An 18,043-nucleotide genomic window follows, 5' to 3' on the forward strand; every position below is an offset into this window, starting at 1 on the left:
TGCTGGTAGCACTTCAAATGCTAGGCTAGGTCCGCTCCTTTTCTCATCTCAGCTGATCCAGCTGCTGCACACAGCTCCACTTGCCTACATACCAGCTCCTCTCCCTTTCGGTCTGATCTGTCACCGTCTCTCACACCAACACACTAACAACACCATGTGTCTAAAATGTACCTATGTGGGTGTGTTCGTGTGTGAGAGAGAGGCCACACCCCAAACCACGTTCAGATTAGAGGGCTTTTTTACAACCTCAAATCACCTCTTGTCCCTGCCCCTTTACTTCTCCTTTCATCTCCTCCCCTCCCTAAAGTTTTACTTGCAGTGATTGCTCAAACAACTCTTCATCCTGCATTATTCTCACAACTTAGACCCCAAGATTAACACAAAGGCAGCAATTTTATTCATCTAAAAGCGATTCTATCTCCACCTTGGTTTATTCCAGTACCATATTTTCTAGTTTCAGACTCACACATACAAGATTTCCCGGTACCCAGCATCCCAGTCAGTATACAGAGTTCACAGCGCTCACTCACTCACCCAGACTTGTGTCGGCCTCTGATCATTCCGGCTGGGTCTCGTTTGCTGCCCTGATCGTACGCGGGGTCTACAAACTTGAAGACGTGGGCGGCACCAAACTGGAGGGTGGATCCGGAGTGCAGCACGGTGGTCTCGTTGACACGCTGCCCGTCCACCAAGGTGTCTGCGTCAGGCCCGTGGGGGGTGACCGTCACCAGCCCCTCGCTGTGCATCAGGTTGCAGTGATGAGGGAGGAGGCCCGGACCAAACAACTGGGACAAGAGGTGAAGCATCAAGTGGAAGAAAGAATTCACTCACCAGCTTTCTATCGATTAATGGTAAAACACGGTCAATTGAGGTGGGAAAACATTCTGTAGGGTGGGCAGCCTGCGAGTTCTCCCCTAGCGGAAACTACAGAGTGTAGCGCTGTGAAGTCACAGTTCGACCCCACAAACAGACCTACCCTAACTCTACAATTGTTACTAGTAGTAAGGCAACATTAACATTGGATAGTTAAGGTAGTCCGAGTTCAGTATTTCGATACCTGCTAATCTGCTATGTAGCTCTTTCCACTAGTAGGACCAGGAGGCCACTCTATCAGAGCTAAAGAACACACATGAGCAGCTCAAAACAAGCGCTTCGGTAGTAAGCCCACCTGGATGGCTCCATCATCGGTGCAGTCCGAGCCCACCTCTGTGATGCTTTGCTGCAGGCGGTAGAGCTTTGGTTTGTCCCGGGAGTCTGAGCCATCTACATCACAACAATACATTACTGAAGGCGTCATATGGTACATCTTTTAATGGACAAATGAGAACTTACAGGAATTTTTCAGAGATAACGGGAAGTATTAGAGGCTAATTTTGAAATTGTGCCAGATAAGCATTTCCAATAACTTTAAATACATTTTTGTATTACGTGTGAGGGGGGACATGTTGATACGGTTTGTATATCTGGGCTGCCCGTGGCTAGCCTACATGATTGTGGTTGGAGATTCCATGTTTGATAGGAAGCAAAGGAGCATTAGTGAGCTATTAGACAGTGGGAAACAGAGCATGCTGTGCGTGGGTTCGACAACTTATGCACAAATAATTGGCCCGCTTTTGTCTTGGCCTACAATGGGAGTTGGGGATATAGATTTTTAACATGTGCTACACGTGAACCTCCTAAGACGGCGCAATTTGATTGGTTTGCCATCTTGGGATATTGGGAAATATCCCATGATTGAGATCTCAAACTCGGGATAATGGGGAGTGCACGTGACGGTCGTCTCGTCATGCTAATAAAAACAAATAAACCGCTAAAAAAAGAAAAGAATCCCAACAGAGTGTCATCATTTTTATTTTTGGAGCGTTCACGTGTAGTATGTACTAAAACAATTATTACTAAAACAATTATTAAAACAATTATTCACCTCAGGCTGAATAGTGGGGAAAAGCCCCCTGGACCTGAGATGTATATCAAGATGCGTGGTTAGAAGAGATAGAGGAGAGAGGATTTGCATGTTTACCTTCGTGGTGCCGATATGCGTAGTAGGCATAGTGATTCCCTCTCCCTAGTAGGCAGACAGGCAGGTGAAACACATGCACAAGCAGACACACAAAAGTATGCACACACACCAACAAAACATGCCAGTAGGAAGCATGGGGGAGGGAAAGGGAAGACATACAAAGCAGAGTCAGAATGCAGCAAGGAGGAAAGAAATTAAGCATACCATGATTTCCCTGGTTAATCCCATGTACGCGTTCTCTCAAAACGAGCATGCAAACCAAGCACCAGAAAACAAGGATCCCACAACAGATGTCCCAGTGCATCAGGTCACAGGAGGGGATAAGGCATAAGGTGGAAGAAGGCTGCTAATTTTTTTCCTGACAAAATCGGCCATATCTCTAAAATTACATGGTCAAAAGTTAAGAAAATTGGCAAGCTTGTAGAGCTCGTGAAATGACTTAGGGATAAAAAGGATTGGCCACATGCATGAAACTTGTTATACATGCACCATTGGTCATGAGGAACAACTTTCAGAGTCTGACCCATATGGTCAGATTATTATGGTCACTGTCTGTCATACGGTCATACTATCTGTCATACGGTCATACTGTCTCTCATCAGGTCATACTGTGTCATCAGGTCGTACTGTCGGTCATACGGTCGTACTGTCGGTCATACGGTCATACTGTCCGTCATACGGTCATACTGTCCGTCATACGGTCATACTGTCCGTCATACGGTCATACTGTCGGTCAAACGGTTATACTGTCGGTCATATGGTCATACTGTCCGTCATACGGTCATACTGTCGGTCATATGTCATACTGTCGGTCATACTGTCTCATGTGGTCATACTGTCTGTCATGTGGTCATACTGTGTCATGTGGTCATACTGTCTGTCATATGCCCATACTGTCTGTAATATGGTCATACTGTCGGTCATATGGTCATACTGTCTGTCGTATGGTCATACTGTCTGTCGTATGGTCATACTGTCGGTCATATGGTCATACTGTCGGTGATATGGTCATACTGTTGGTGATATGGTCATACTGTTGGTCATACGGTCATACTGTCGGTCAAACGGTCATACTGTCGGTCATACGTCATACTATCTGTCATACGTCATACTATCTGTCATGTGGTCAAACTGTCTGTCATACGGTCATACTGTCGGTCAAACAGTCAGATAGTAGGACCCCGACATGGTTGCTTGCAACTATATTTATTATTATTATTATCCTGCCATGGTCTATGGCAGCCAATAGAATGCCTTGGCACACTGATTCAGGACAGTCTAATGATCCCTTAAAGCAATTTTGGGGTCACTAGCTCAAGAGCTTTAGCAGCACTAACGGGTCAAAGTTGGGCATGCATTCATGCTTAAAACTTTTCACAAACAAGTCATCATTGGAATCCTTGGGCCAAGTCGAATTCAACACACCCATGTTGTCATTTTCCCCCATGATGGATTTTCCGACATCTTGGTTTTTATCAAAAACCTTCAAAATGCCTCTCCTCTCACAAATTTTGTCCAATTTTTCCATTCAAAACTGTTTGGCCGCGACAGCCAATCAAATTCGACCGCAAAGCCCCCAAAAAGGAAGTATGCCAATTTCTCAGCAGCCCTTTGACATACCATAACCAAACATGGTACATAGACCCATGACATCATGGGGACACTCATCAAAGGGACCTTTGACCTCTAGGGGGCGCTGTAATTAATGAAGACGTGTTTAACTCTTTTTTCTTCATATGAGTATATTTATTTTCAATGTCTGGTGATACATTCAAACCTCCCGTATAGGTTACATATTATTTCTCATGGAAACATCAGAATTCGGCCGCCATGTTGAATATCGTCACAGTGAGTATGATCATATCCCAGTCGATCTATTATTTTTTTATGTTGAAAGTGCTGAAGGCCGTGTATTTGACGTAGACCTATGTTGTTGCTGTGGCTACTCTGGTCTATTGTTCTTGCGCACGCGTCGAGTTACATTGCGACGACGTGCACGATTAACTTACCAAACGATCGCAGAATACATATAGCTGCCCTGATCTGTAGTCGTATGCAAGTCTATTCCAGCCCTTATAAAGCAACTTCAATGTATTTTCATTGTGATAACCAGTGAAATTACTGAGACTGTCATCATGTAGCCACCTAACCAAGTATGTCTGTCCTCCAAAATAGTTGATGGTGTCATTCTGCTTGGCCCCCTCATTGCTTCTCGTATCTATATTTATTATTATAATTGCAACAGGTGGAATGATGGATAAGAAGACAATTGATTGGGGTCCAAACAAACCATCTTCAATGACCCCCTGATTATCCCTTTATAAGGGCCTCATGTATATTTATACATCTATTAGGGCTATAGCAGCTCACGGGGATCAAAGTTAGGTTCTGTGTCGATTTATTATTTTACCTCAATAAACACATAGATTTATATTCCTTTAATTTTATAAACCCAGGGTCGGCTCAATAGGGCGAAACTGCCACGTTCCTGGTCTGTGCCCTAGCATCAATGTTGGCCCTAACATGAAAGAGAAAATGTGATAACGTGAAATAATTGTCCTGTAGGTTTTGCCATCCATGCCGATGGTACAGTTCAATGTGCAGCTGACACACAATAAATCATGTTATTTTTTTTACCCTCTTGATTTCGTCCAACTCAGTTAGCTTATGACCGTATATTTGGTGACACACACACACACACACACACACACACACACACACACACACACACACACACACACACACACACACACACACACACACACACACACACACACACACACACACACACACACACACACACACACACACACACACACACGTCTAAAGGCTATAAAATGATTATAATGGCAAAAAAAATGCCATAAACACAAGAACCGTTACATTTAGACGAGCACCATTGTGGCCCATTGAGAGACGAGTGCAGGAAGAGGCAGTACCTTGTTGTTGGAGGGCAGCTACCAATAACATGAGCCTACATCATAACTGAAAGACGAATTGTGGAAAAACACCTGCTGTCATCATGTTCAGTCAAAGAGAATTGATGCTTATCCTGCATTTAATGTTTCATTGGTCTCAGTTAAAGGAATAACCAGCCTGCATCTCACTGGAGAGTGGGCTACACTCTCCCCGTCTTGAAAGACTTGAAACTGTCTATGCAGCCTTTACAAACTTTAGGTCTTTAGTGTGGTTTCATTTTTGGAGGTATTTACACCAAACCACCTTATGGTAATATTTTGGTTTTGATTATGTAAAAGTGTGAGTTATAGCCAATGTATGCAAAAATAGCATTATGTATAATTTGGTATTGTTCAATAAATCACAATTCCAATTCAGAGAACCCCCAAGGCCTAAAATGTGGTTCCTCTTCAAGGACCTCCCCCTTAGTTAATGTGGAAATATAACCCTAAAATTCCAATTACCACTCTGTACGTCTACATGCACCTCTTAATCCGATTACATCAATAGTTCGACTATGCTCCTCAATTGGACAACCGCAATTGTGCGAGTATAAATGCGAGTGAGAAAATGTATTCATTGGCCGAAGCATGTCATACCCTGGTATGATGTGTGGCGCTGTACCCATTACAACTAGTGGTAATAGAGCCACTGGCTTCCTCCATTTTCTTCCTTTTTAAATAAATCAGTTTCTAGTCTTCCTCCCATCCATGAACTGTAAAATGTGCATGTCTTTTAACTGGTACAGCATGAAACGAGTCTCCTTGTCTGGCCAAAAGTGTTTCTTGCTTCTTGGCCACTCAACCGTGTTGTTTGCTGTTTGACAGCGACAACAACTACTATCATTGCCTTCTACTTCCGTTTCACGTCACCTGGAAAAAAACTTGCGTAGAATGCAAAATCCGATTCCAGTGCGATTGAGTATACATGCATGATTAATGCGAGCGTCAATCGAATTATCTAGGGGTCTTAATCTGACTATGTACGCATATTTTCTTAAAAAATGCACATGATGCGACATGTCTAGTTTTCGTTGTCGTTTAATCGTTTCTGCTCTGTTTATTTGTCCACTCATTAACTTTTTTCCAGTTGTGCAAAACTCCAAAAATTGATATTCTACCGTTGATTAACATCAACATGCATGGGCTGGAGATGTCAAACTGAAAGTAATTTCTGAGCTTTTTTTGGAAACGAAAGAAAAGGTTGTTGGTAGCAGCAGGTCCCGCTGCTGCGGGTCTTTTAAGAACTTGAATTTAGCAAATGCATGGACTGTCTGGGTCCCTGGCTTGTTTTATTCCGTTTTTGGACCGTCGCTGGTGCGGTTCCAGCCCAATACCTATACAACCAATAAAAACTACTCATTCTGCTTGGATATGCAGAAGTAGTTTACATATTCATGTATTTATTGGATTGGTTCCGGTACCAATACAAATCAATACTTTTTGTTTGTAAAAAAATAAATTATAGAAGAAATACTGAACCATAACTAGATTAGGGTTGCAACAACGAATCGATAAAATCGATAAAAATCTATTACTAAAAGCGTTGGCAACGGATTTGGTAATCGATTCGTTGAGTCGCGCAATTAATACATCACTCGTAGGCGCGACACTGTTTACAGCCAGCCGCCGACAGGTTGGTTCATGGCTCATGCACGCCCACAGCGAGCTTTAGTGTGAGCGACCACAGCTTGTATTTTGGTAATATCTTAACACTGGACTATAGGCCTATATGAAAGTGTCGTACCTTCACTGTCTTTGGGTTAAAAAAACTCCTCCAACTCAGTATCCGTCTAGTCCAACCGAAAACTGTCAGCTGCTGCTGCTGCAGACGGTGTGCAGACGGGCTCGGCACCACGTGCATCAACAGTCATTCAAAGCAGCGGTAGTAATCACACAACCGGACGGTGTAGAAAGTCCCGTCAGTTAAAAATAGTGATCCAGTTTTTAAATCCATGTTAAAATCAGCAGGATATAGAGCTAGTTAGCTTAAAAAAAAGTAGCCAACAGTGTCAAATGTGATGTGTTCAGGTCGGCTCAGTAATATGATTGATGTGTTCATGCAACACAATTTGTTTTTTTTGAGATTTTGGCGAAACTTTCCCAGCAACATAAAAAAGACAGTAAAGATGGATTTACAACCTGTTCAACATCCTATCTTGAGTCATGATCATCTTAGCAGCAATTAAAGCAATAATACAAGTTCTATTTCCAGAAAAGAATAGATAAGTATCAATAGTGGTATCAATAAAGACTTGGTTTGTAAAGGACTCTCGAAAATGGTATCAATATCAATAAAAATGAACTATCGCCTGTCACCTGAGAGAAATCAAGATGATTTAATTTATTTTTAACCGTTAGTAATTACCAGTGAAAAATCGTATCGGTTAACAGGTTAACCATGGACATCCCTTATATCCTGTATATATATATAAAAATATATATCATACATTGTATGTTTGTTTTGTGTTATCCCAGTAATTTTTTATTTTTTTTTTATTTATTATTACATAGTTCCGGGACGTTGGAGCAATAACCTGGTGTTTATACACTTCAGTCTGCACTGTGAATTTGAAGTATTGTTCAGTTTTTGAATAAAGATGCGGCAATTACAAATGTTACTTTTTTTATCAGATTCATCGATTAATCGAAAAAATAATCGACCGATTAATAGATTATTAAAATAATCGTTAGTTGCAGCCCTAAACTAGATTATTTAATTTAATTCAAATTATTCATCTTAATTTATTTAAGAACTAAAAAGGTAAATTTTCTCCTTTAAAAACAGCTCTTCACTTTTAAAGACCGTCATTCAGAAGTTCCCCTACTGCTCCTATTAGTCAGGAGTGAGGACCAACGTTTGTTCAAGCCCCTTGAAATATTGCCAAAATAACTAAACATGCAGTGCACATGCAAGACCATTTTGGCATATCATGTCCGCACAAAATGCAAAAGGACAGCTAGCGTTCCACTAAATAGGCCTGTGCGTTTAGTTTCACTTGTCACTTGTGGACACATAATTTGAACACATCAAGAAATTAACAATGGTACCAAAGCTCTCCAAATTCAGCAGCTAACATTGTTGGCAGTCTGAACTTTGAAGGACAGCGGATTTGGGTCTTCATTCTTGTTTGTATGGCAGCCAGGGAAGAATGTCATACCCAATGGGAAGTCGTGTTTGTGAGAGGTGGCTGGCCCATATACTTGCCAGTCGGGGCAATAACCCAGGGAGATTCTTTATCTAACAGGAACAATGGAGGATCTGCAATTGATGCCAGCAGTTACCTGGGCTCAGCTCCACCAGGTAAGGGAGTTTCTCTGGGGGAAGGGAGCCATGCAGAGAGCCGTCTCTCCCCCGCTGAATCTTGTCCTCCACCTTCCTCCCCTTCCTTCCCTGGTAGTCAGGTGGCCTCTTCTTCAGCTGAAACACCAACGCTCCTAGAGACACACACATACACTATCAAGCAAATGACCAATATTTAACTACACAAAATATAACTAATGCCGCTTTTCCACCGCACATGTAGCTCGACTCGACACGACACGACACGACACGGTAGCAGCACGGGTCCTTTTCCACCGCAAATAGTACCTCCTGGACGTGGGCGCGGTCGGCTGCGCGAAAGGGCCGTGACGTATTTTTGTACGTGACGCAAACAACACCTACGCAACCCACACATGGACAGAACCCACATAACAACAATGGAGGACATCGATGCGATGGTATTCGTGTTCGTATTATTAGCTGGCATGTTGAAGAAGTTGAAGAAGTGGAATATGTTGGCTGCGGCGCTGCTATGGCTGTTACCAGCATGGTTGCCATGTCGCTCTCGTGACTTCGTCACACTCTCTGGCCAATCAGTGGCCGGCCGTCTGCCGACGTCACCTTTTAGCATCGGCTCAGCTCGCTTGGAACCTAGAGCAAGGCGGTACTAGAAAAAGCAGCCACTTCAGGTACCAGATACCATGTTTTCGCGGTGGAAACGCAAAAAATGCGAGCTGAGTCGAGTCGAGTCGTGTCGAGCTGGTACCATGCAGTGGAAAAGCGGCATAAATGAATCAGTAAACATGATAGCGGTCATTACGAAAGACCAGGAGTAGGCAGTGTCAGATGGGAAGGGGGTAAAGGTAGTGAGAGACAGTACCATTCACCATATGTGGGAACACAGAGGGAACTGTGCTAATCTGAAAACACGCCTCAATATTTGAGGTCTTTCCAAAGAACTAAGTATAGAACAGGGGCATTCAACACAACTAGAAAGAGGTCCAGTTAGAGAAAGCAAAGGTCAGGAAGATCATAATGTCTAACTGTTTAGTATGATATATATTCAAGTAGCCTAGTAGTTGTATCAACATCTCTATTTAATCAATACCTGACTGTCAAATCAAATGTATTCAGTATGATTTAAAAAACGTTGACAATATTTATAATCACGCAACATAGAACTGAAAACAAATAAAATGTGAAATTGTGCATGTTAAAATAAAGTACCTGCACTCATAAATTCATGACAACACCTATTTGACCACTCCTCCATCACCAAATGGCATTTTATATTAACCCAAAAGCCGAGCCACTCTGAAGGGACCACTCAAGAGCACGTTGTTGTGAAATTGTGGCTCAGGATCCTGGTGAACTAGTCCTATTGGGCTTGGAGAATCACTTCACTTTTGCGTGGGTCAGTTTGTCAGAAACCTTTATGTTTTGTCTCAAAATGGTGATTCACCTTGAAACTTTTTTTATCCCCGTCTCAGTCACGGGTATCTCTCCCTTTCTCTGTCTCACTCATCTGTATCTCTCCCTTTCTCCGTCTCACTCGTCTGTATCTCTTACTCGTCTGTATCTCCTACTCGTCTGTATCTCGCCCTTTCTCCGTCTCACTCGTCTATCTCTTACTCGTCTGTATCTCTTACTCATCTGTATCTCTCCCTTTCTCCGTCTCACTCATCTGTATCTCTCCCTTTCTCCGTCTCTCGTCTGTATCTCACTTGTCTGCATCTCTCCCTTTCTCCGTGTCACTCGTCTATCTCTCCCTTTCTCCGTGTCACTCGTCTGTATCTCTCCCTTTCTCCGTGTCACTCGTCTATCTCTCCCTTTCTCCGTCTCACTCATCTGTATCTCACTTGTCTGTATCACTCCCTTTGTCTGTCTCACTCGTCTGTATCTCTCCCTTTCTCCGTGTCACTCGTCTGTATCTCTCCCTTTCTCTGTGTCACTCGTCTGTATCTCTCCCTTTCTCTGTGTCACTCGTCTGTATCTCTCCCTTTATCTATGTCACTCGTCTGTCACTCACTCGTCTGTCACTCACTCGTCTGTCTCTCACTCGTCTGTCTCTCACTCGTCTGTATCTCTCCCTTTATCTATGTCATTCGTCTGTCACTCACTCGTCTGTCACTCACTCGTCTGTCACTCACACGTCTGTCACTCACACGTCTGTCACTCACTCGTCTGCATCTCTCCCTTTATCTACGTCCCTCGTCTGTCTCACTCGTCTGTATCTCTCTCTTTATCTATGTCACTCGTCTGTCTCAGGCCCTTTTTTTTCTCTACCTGTATTGCTATCTTTCTTTCTGCCGTCTTTTCTAACTCGCTCATCTGTCTTCACTGAGTTGCAATGTTAACTTAGAGTGTGCGTCTCCTCACGCGCTAAACCACTACTGTAAAGAATAAAGACGCTGCGCCGTTTAAAAAAGAGGCGCACCATCAGCTTTTACATCATAACCAGCGGTAGGGCAAAATTAAAAAGAAATGGAAAGGACAGAAGCCCTGAAGATTAAACTAAATTGCAGGGCTGTGGTCAACAAAAGAAAATAGATTTAAATTAGACCAACTCTGTGACTTATCGATTGCACGTCGTCTCTAGAATATTCTAATTGATTTGCTGTTTGAGTTAAGTTTGGTAGTGCCGTTTGGTAGAAGTACGTGGTTTTAAGAATACGATCATGGACCAAATCCGACTGGGTTACAGCAGAGGTTCAATGAGAAGGGGTTCACACCAGAACGGCCACGGAGCGCCTCGCCGGTCGACTTGCGACCAGCAGTCATAGTCGAAGGGGTTCAAAGTCGTTAAAGCCGGTGTTTTGTCATCCGGTCTTCGTCTTTTAGTCTCTAAAACGATTATTATAACAGAAACTAAGTAACCTTGAATATTAGTTTTATTCCAAAAAAAATAAATAAAAGTTAATTCTTACTCTTTATAGCTGAAAATAATCGATTAGGAAGATTTTTCTTCCTAATCCAAGCCATTTTCAAGCCATCTTTCAACCAATTAGATTTGACCGAACAAGTGAATATCGACCAACCAATCGACCAACTGACCATGACTTTACAGCCCTACTAAATAGAAAACAGAAATTCACTACAATAAAAACAAAAACATTTTTTTTTATACGAATTCTCAATTCAAGATTTAGATGCTTTTTAAATTGTTGATGCCAAGATTCGAGCAGTTTACCAGAACCTGATGAACATGGTAGTTATTGTGGGCGTATGTCGGATGGCACACTAACAGGACTGTTTCAGATGCACATTTTAACAAAGGATGTGTTATTTTATAACCTACATGTACAAATTTAAATATATGATTAACACAAAACCCCTATAGTCTAAACCACATACATGTTCAACAACAAACTAATTATCTCTGAAGAGCATTCATATATTCCATAATTAATAGAAAGTTATATCCATTTAATACTGGACACATGGCCCAACACAAAAGGGGCCTATTTTGTTGCACTTCTAACGGATGGCGGATGGATATGGACGCTCACTTGATGAGGGTATTTGCGTTTGACAGAGTATGATACTGTCAGTGGCTGAAAAGGTTGACTTATTTCACATAGCCGTTTACCTACTACCACTATTTTTGGGGAGCATTAAATGTAATATTGTCTGATATTCAATTAATGTTGAACTCTTTAAACCTGAGTCAAATCAAACTGATGCAGGCAGAACTGAAATTCCAGCACTGGCTATTTTGATGAGTGTTGAGTGCTCGCTTGATTTATTAATCAGTCCATTAAATTGTCATCGTCAACTTTGTGAATTAAACTGTGTGGGTTTATTTCCATGTTTTGTTTCTTACCTCTATCTGCGGGCCAGTCTCTGAATATCTGAAGTGGATATTCCGTCTCATCCAGTATCGTGTCCTTGCCTAACTTATCATCTTGCTGCATGAAAAAAAAGACACAAGTTACTAGCAAACACAAGAAAAAACTAAATTCAACCAGCATTACAACGTGGGAGGTATATGCAAATTAACCACGGCTAAATTTTCTTCCATGTTGCCTGCACTCAGATCTCCTGAGTCATTGGCCAGCAATAGTCTGTCAAATAAGGAAGCGGGACTTGTATATAAATTAGTGACAAGCCAACCCCACCATCTTGCAGCGCTGTGTTTCCCCCAGAAAATGTCCTGGTCAAGGTGGTCAAGGAGCGGGGGCCGGGGTTTCAATTCCATTCCTAAAGCTTTAAAGCTACTTTTTACTGCCATAGTAACATAATGAACCAAAAATATGTGATTTACAAATGTAAAAATATAACACTTCCCATCTCTATTAAGAATCGCAGCAGTGGAAGAAGACGAGAACATTTGCTCCGTACTTTCATCAAATTATCCAAAAATAATATAAATATGTCTTAAGGAGACATTATTAAAAAACCCTTTCCCAGAAAACAAGTTTTCTGGAAATCATATATTATGTTTACTTGTTGTAAAAACATCACAATATATCAAGAGGATTCAATCATTGTGGCATTTGAATTGTAATCTGTAAAATCATGTAACGAAGGGCAGTATGGCAATGAGGGGTATTATGACATCCATGATTTTGGCACGTTCATTTGTTAGGTTGTTTCCCTGTTTGATAACTAAAGAAGGATATCCCTCTTACGGAGGAAGTTTGTATCAAATACAACCTATATTCACGTGCCAGTAAACATTGTTGTGTAGCACGACTGCTATTAAGATGAAGGATTAATAAATGTAACAGATTACGATAATTATGGGTCTAAAATGTTGTTTACCACTATAGACGCAATAAGAGCTCTGTGTTTGATTTATTTGCAGCTGCAGAAGCAAGCCCCACCATAACGTTCCTGTACTTTTGGAAAGTAATACCCCCGGAGCAGGGACCTTTTCAATATCGTCCATCTGCAGGCCTCCAGTGTTCAATGTGAAAACACTTTATTGTGCTTTCTTATCAATAAATAACCTTTAAAAAGCTGCTGTATTGTTTTTTAACGCTTATAGTCAGGTACTAGTTAATACATATGTATTATATGTACCAGTGTCAAGCCATCATAAAAAAACAATTCTACTTCAGGTCTGAAATGGACTAAATTCTTCAAAATAAAAGTCCCCCATAGCAATTTAATAGAGGTTTTCTGTGCATAATATGAATGGCAAAATTTTAAAGAAATAACTGATGTGTGATCAAATGTCATGTAAATAATATCAATACTAGGAAATCATTAATCATAAGAAACAAGGTTTCTTCTTGCATATACAACTCACTTCAACAGGGAGTAAAATATGAGGTTAATTAAGATGACTTGATGTAGGTTTTATATGTTTAGATGTTTGTTTAATAATGTCCACGAGAACTTCATTTAGATGGTTAAGTTTAAGTTCCTTGCCATCACCATTAAAATCTATCAAATTTGTTTATGTTTAAATTGTTCACCAGGGCACAAAATACCCCCCTAGAGGGTCTGAGGTCCACCCACCATAGTCTCGCAAAAACAGTTTTCATCCATGAGCGTTGTGTTTGTAGTGTTCTGTTTATATTAGGGATGAGCGATTTCATTAATTAATTAGCAGTAGAACCGCGTTATACAAGAGGTCTGCAAATTTGTCTTAACTTAAAGGACAATTCCGGTAATATGAACATTGAGCCCCCTTTCTGGTTAGTCTTGGATGAAATAGAGTGGTTAACAACGAAATTTTGAATATTGGTCCTGTCTCGAGTATTTGGCTAATTTCGAATGGCCCCTGCCTGCTTCACAATGGCTGAGTAAGTGGATACAAAAACACGCTTAACCGTTAGTTTTCAGAAATCTGAAACTCAGAGTGGTTAATGTTGGTTGTTGATGTTCCTCATCAAGTATCGTAGCGAAACACAGTTTGTCGTGTTTTATTTGGCATTTAGTGAATCGCTAGCCTGGCTCTGCCCGCCTAAGTACTTCCGCTCAATTTGAATTTCCCTTCAGTACTAGGTCTGGGTCTGTGGTATGTTAGTGGGTTTTCTCCGTCTAAATTATCTGTGTCCAGACAGCAAACAGAGGGAGTGGCTGAGAACAATGACATTAAAGTCAGCTCTCGTTGACGGACATCTTCACGCACAGTGTTTGGTTTGTTTAACGCCTGCGCGCAACGTGATTCCCGGCTAAACGTTAGCGATTGGTTATGGCATATCCAGAGTGGCACTCAGCAGATCCAATAGTTTTAAACTTTAACAGACACCTGCCTTCAAGTGAGTTGACGTTTGTCAATTGAGTAGGTCCAGACTCTCTGTGCAAATTAAATGAAGTACGAGAGTCTGGTAGGACTAAGCTAGTAAATCGCCATTTTGTAAATGAAACGGAAATCGGACAGGAAATGGAAACGGAAAGGGGGGTGGTTGTAGTCTTTTCGCTTGGTTGTAGGCCAACTGTTGATACGGAGAACCGAGCGAAAAGACTACAACCAGCCCCCCTTTCCGTTTCTGGTTTCATTTACAAAATGCTGATTTACAAAATGCCAAATAGAACACGACAGGAACTGTATTTCGCTACGATACTTGATGAGAAACATCAACAAACACCACTAACCACTCGATGAGTTTCACATTTCTGAAAACGTTAGGGGTGTTTTTGAATGCACATAGCCAGCTATTGTGAAGCAGGTAGGGGCCATTCGAAATTAGCCAGGAGACAGGACCAATATCCAAATTTTGGTTTTTACCACTCTATTTCATCCTTGACAAACCAGAAAGGGGGCTCAATGGTCGGAATTGTCTTTTAAAGAGCAAGTGAAAACGGTGGCGTTATAATACAACTGCTAGAGACGGTAAACCCTCTCGGGCGGCGCATTCAGCCTCTGCCTGGACGGAGCGCAACAAAAACACGCCAGCACAAGCCACAAAATGCCTGCAAAAAATAAGGTAACTTTGGAAGTGGCGGTCATTGCTTAAAAGTGCCATGACATGCTATTTTATGGATGCTTTAAAGGCCCACTATGCAACTTTTTTTAGCCAAAATTGCATTAAGTATGCAGGTTGAGAGTTATGCTGATGGTTCTGCATCCATTTCTGGGTCGATTGGTGGGTGTGTCATTTACCCATGTCGCCTCTCCAGTGAAAAATCGCATATGCAACTTGCTCTGTTCGGACCGACACAATCCGGATGTGACGCAGCGGAAGTATCCTCGAAAATGTAGTCAGATTGTAGTTTCGAAAATGCTTTACGGCACAGACACACACCCAAACATGTTACCGGCTAGATGTAAACAGCCAGTTGCGAGGCAATTGTTGCATTCATCATGGATCAATCGACTGATAAGGGACCCAAGAGGAGACCGTCGGTGGAACAAAAGAAGAATGGACCAGAAAAGAGATCAGACACGAGTGAAAGGGGAACTATGCAACTTTTTTGGCTTGATTTACCTTAATATAACAGGCTAAGAGTCATTGCGATGGTTCTATTATACATTTTTGTTCGATTGTTCGTTGTTTCGACTCACCCTTGCGCATCTTGGTGGAGAAAAGTAATATGTTTCTGCCGGCGACCCGCCGCCCACTCTCGCGGGAGTCTCGCGAAGTAACAAATTGCTTTACGGCACAGACCCCCAAACACGGAACCGGCTCGATATAAACACAAGTCACTAAGGGATTGTTATATTCATCATAGTTCAGCCGACTAAAAAGAGACAGTGAAACCCAATGTCGGAGGAACAGAAGAAGAGAAAAGGGAAACTGACCGGCAGAGAGGCCAGACACGAGTAAACGTTGGGCAAGCTTTTCAGGAATAGCGTGAACTGAAAGAGAAAGACTGCAAATAAGACGCCGACTCGGCCGTGTTGCTTTTGAAATTGAAATTACCCTTGGGTGGCCTTTGTCTTCGTGGTATTCTTGATGTTGATAGTCTCTGTAGAAATGTGTTTGCTCAAGCATTTTGTTGTGAGCCCCGTAAAAATTGTTTTCTCGACCGTTTTGTTGTGAGCCCTGTATGTTTCTAGCTTGCTTGGTTGCAACCATATAAACACCTTTGTTTCCATGGGTGTTTTGCTGTTCGTCTGTCTCGTCCCCCAGATACAGACTGAATCCCAGAATCCAGGTTCTTGTTTATTTAGATTATTATGTTGGCCAAACCTCTTACACTGATTGTTCTGTTCAACCTAAGAAAACAATTATAATCTAAGATATAAATTCTCCACGTCAACTATAAAAAAGGATGGATTTATGTTTTTTGCAATACAAATACACCCTTTTCAAAATGAATAACCTTGCCTACACTTTATGAACATCTACTTCGGACATGGCTCCACGCATTCGCCGGCTTCTTTGAAAACAAATGCACATGGCTCACGTAGAAGTGCATGGGGAAGGGTCGCGAACGAGTTGTTACGACAGTGTTGTGAAATATCTACTACGAAGCTGTAGGGGGCGCTGTGTAGAGAAATGTGCGTGCCAAAACCAAGAAAACGGCGAAGAAATGCCCGAAGTTGCATAGTGGGCCTTTAATATGATGAGCCTGATGCTGCTGGTAGTGTTGTGCTGTGTTGGCATGTTGGTGGTGATAGTAGTGTGATGTTGGAGTGTTGGGTTTTGTTTGCATGTTGGTGGTGATAGTAGCGTGATGTTGGAGTGTTGTGCTGTGTTGGCATGTTGGTGGTGATAGTAGCGTGATGTTGGAATGTTGTGTTTGCATGTTGGTGGTGATAGTAGCGTGATGTTGGAGTGTTGGGTTGTGTTTGCATGTTGGTGGTGATAGTAGCGTGATGTTGGAGTGTTGTGCTGTGTTGGCATGTTGGTGGTGATAGTAGCGTGATGTTGGAATGTTGTGTTTGCATGTTGGTGGTGATAGTAGCGTGATGTTGGAGTGTTGGGTTGTGTTTGCATGTTGGTGGTGATAGTAGCGTGATGTTTGAGTGTTGGGTTTTGTGTTTGGTTACCCTGGCAAGGCAGTACTCCCGCGGGTTCTCCTTCTCCAAGCCATACTTTTCCAGGGCCTCAACAACGGCGAAGTCGGCCATGTCGGTGGTGGACAGTAGGATGGTCTTGTAGGGTATGTTGGGCTTCAGGCTGTCAGCGTAGATTCTCAAAGTACCCCCTGCCAGGGAAACCAAGAGTTTGAGCCAGAAGGGGGTGGGGGGTGTTATGGTTTAACTGTGGCAGCATTAAGAGAAACATGACAATCACAACAGGCCTGCGAGCAGCAACCCTATCCCACTCCCAATGCTGCTGAGTAAAGTAGAGAGCAGGGCAGGAACGGCTCAGCCAGGCTAAAACCATTCTGATTATCTTGCAATAAGGGAGTCCCATGTACCTACAGGATTTTACATTCATGGTCGACATGTTACTTATAAGTTGGTGTGCTGCTCAACAAGAGTAGCGAAGGACATGTTAGCATCATCAGTATCAACATTCTACAAAATAAAAGGATGTATCCAAATCCCAAATGTAATGGCCATTTGGGGACGGAGACATTTTATTGTTATTTTATTGTGTCCCGAACAAACAAAAAAAAGCACTACATTCACAAGGAGTGCTCCGCTCTGTTAAATAAGTAATTCCAATTATTTTTTGGGTCGTTCTACTAATATTAATCAAAATTCTGAAGTTTATACAATTTTGCATGATCAAAATCCTTTATATTCAAATTGTAAAAATGTATTGAAGCTTACAACTTTTCAACTCTTAAAAGGCCTGCACTTCGGTCAGCTATTATATGTTTTTAACTTCATACTTATAATCACAGTTATTACACTTCATTTAAACCTTTTAGAAACTATTCTACCACATGAACAAACTTAAAGATGCAGTGTGTAGAATGTAGTGGAACAGACTAGGCAGGAATGGAATA

The 18,043-nt window shown here is 41.9% G+C and overlaps 2 protein-coding genes across 19 annotated transcripts in view; one reads left to right on the top strand and one right to left on the bottom strand.

Moving 5' to 3' along the window:
* ift172 (intraflagellar transport 172) overlaps positions 1-18,043 on the top strand; it is a 516,193-nt gene that overhangs the window by 273,294 nt on the left and 224,856 nt on the right. The gene's annotated exons all lie outside the window — the stretch shown is intronic.
* Positions 1-18,043, bottom strand: part of afdna (afadin, adherens junction formation factor a) — a 114,436-nt gene that overhangs the window by 54,943 nt on the left and 41,450 nt on the right. For 13 of the 18 annotated variants that reach the window (XM_060041888.1, XM_060041890.1, XM_060041889.1 and 10 more), the window contains exons 6-11: positions 17,133-17,290; positions 12,066-12,150; positions 8,263-8,415; positions 2,021-2,065; positions 1,169-1,263; positions 535-785 (exon numbers count right to left, since the gene is read on the bottom strand). In XM_060041888.1, the coding sequence (XP_059897871.1) occupies positions 535-785; positions 1,169-1,263; positions 2,021-2,065; positions 8,263-8,415; positions 12,066-12,150; positions 17,133-17,290 (787 nt within the window). The remainder of the gene's footprint in view (positions 1-534; positions 786-1,168; positions 1,264-2,020; positions 2,066-8,262; positions 8,416-12,065; positions 12,151-17,132; positions 17,291-18,043) is intronic. The other 5 variants (XM_060041895.1, XM_060041894.1, XM_060041900.1 and 2 more) reach the window with 1 other exon arrangement.

This window comes from Gadus macrocephalus, chromosome 21 (assembly GCF_031168955.1).
Source record: "Gadus macrocephalus chromosome 21, ASM3116895v1".
Classification (NCBI taxonomy): Eukaryota; Metazoa; Chordata; class Actinopteri; order Gadiformes; family Gadidae; genus Gadus; species Gadus macrocephalus.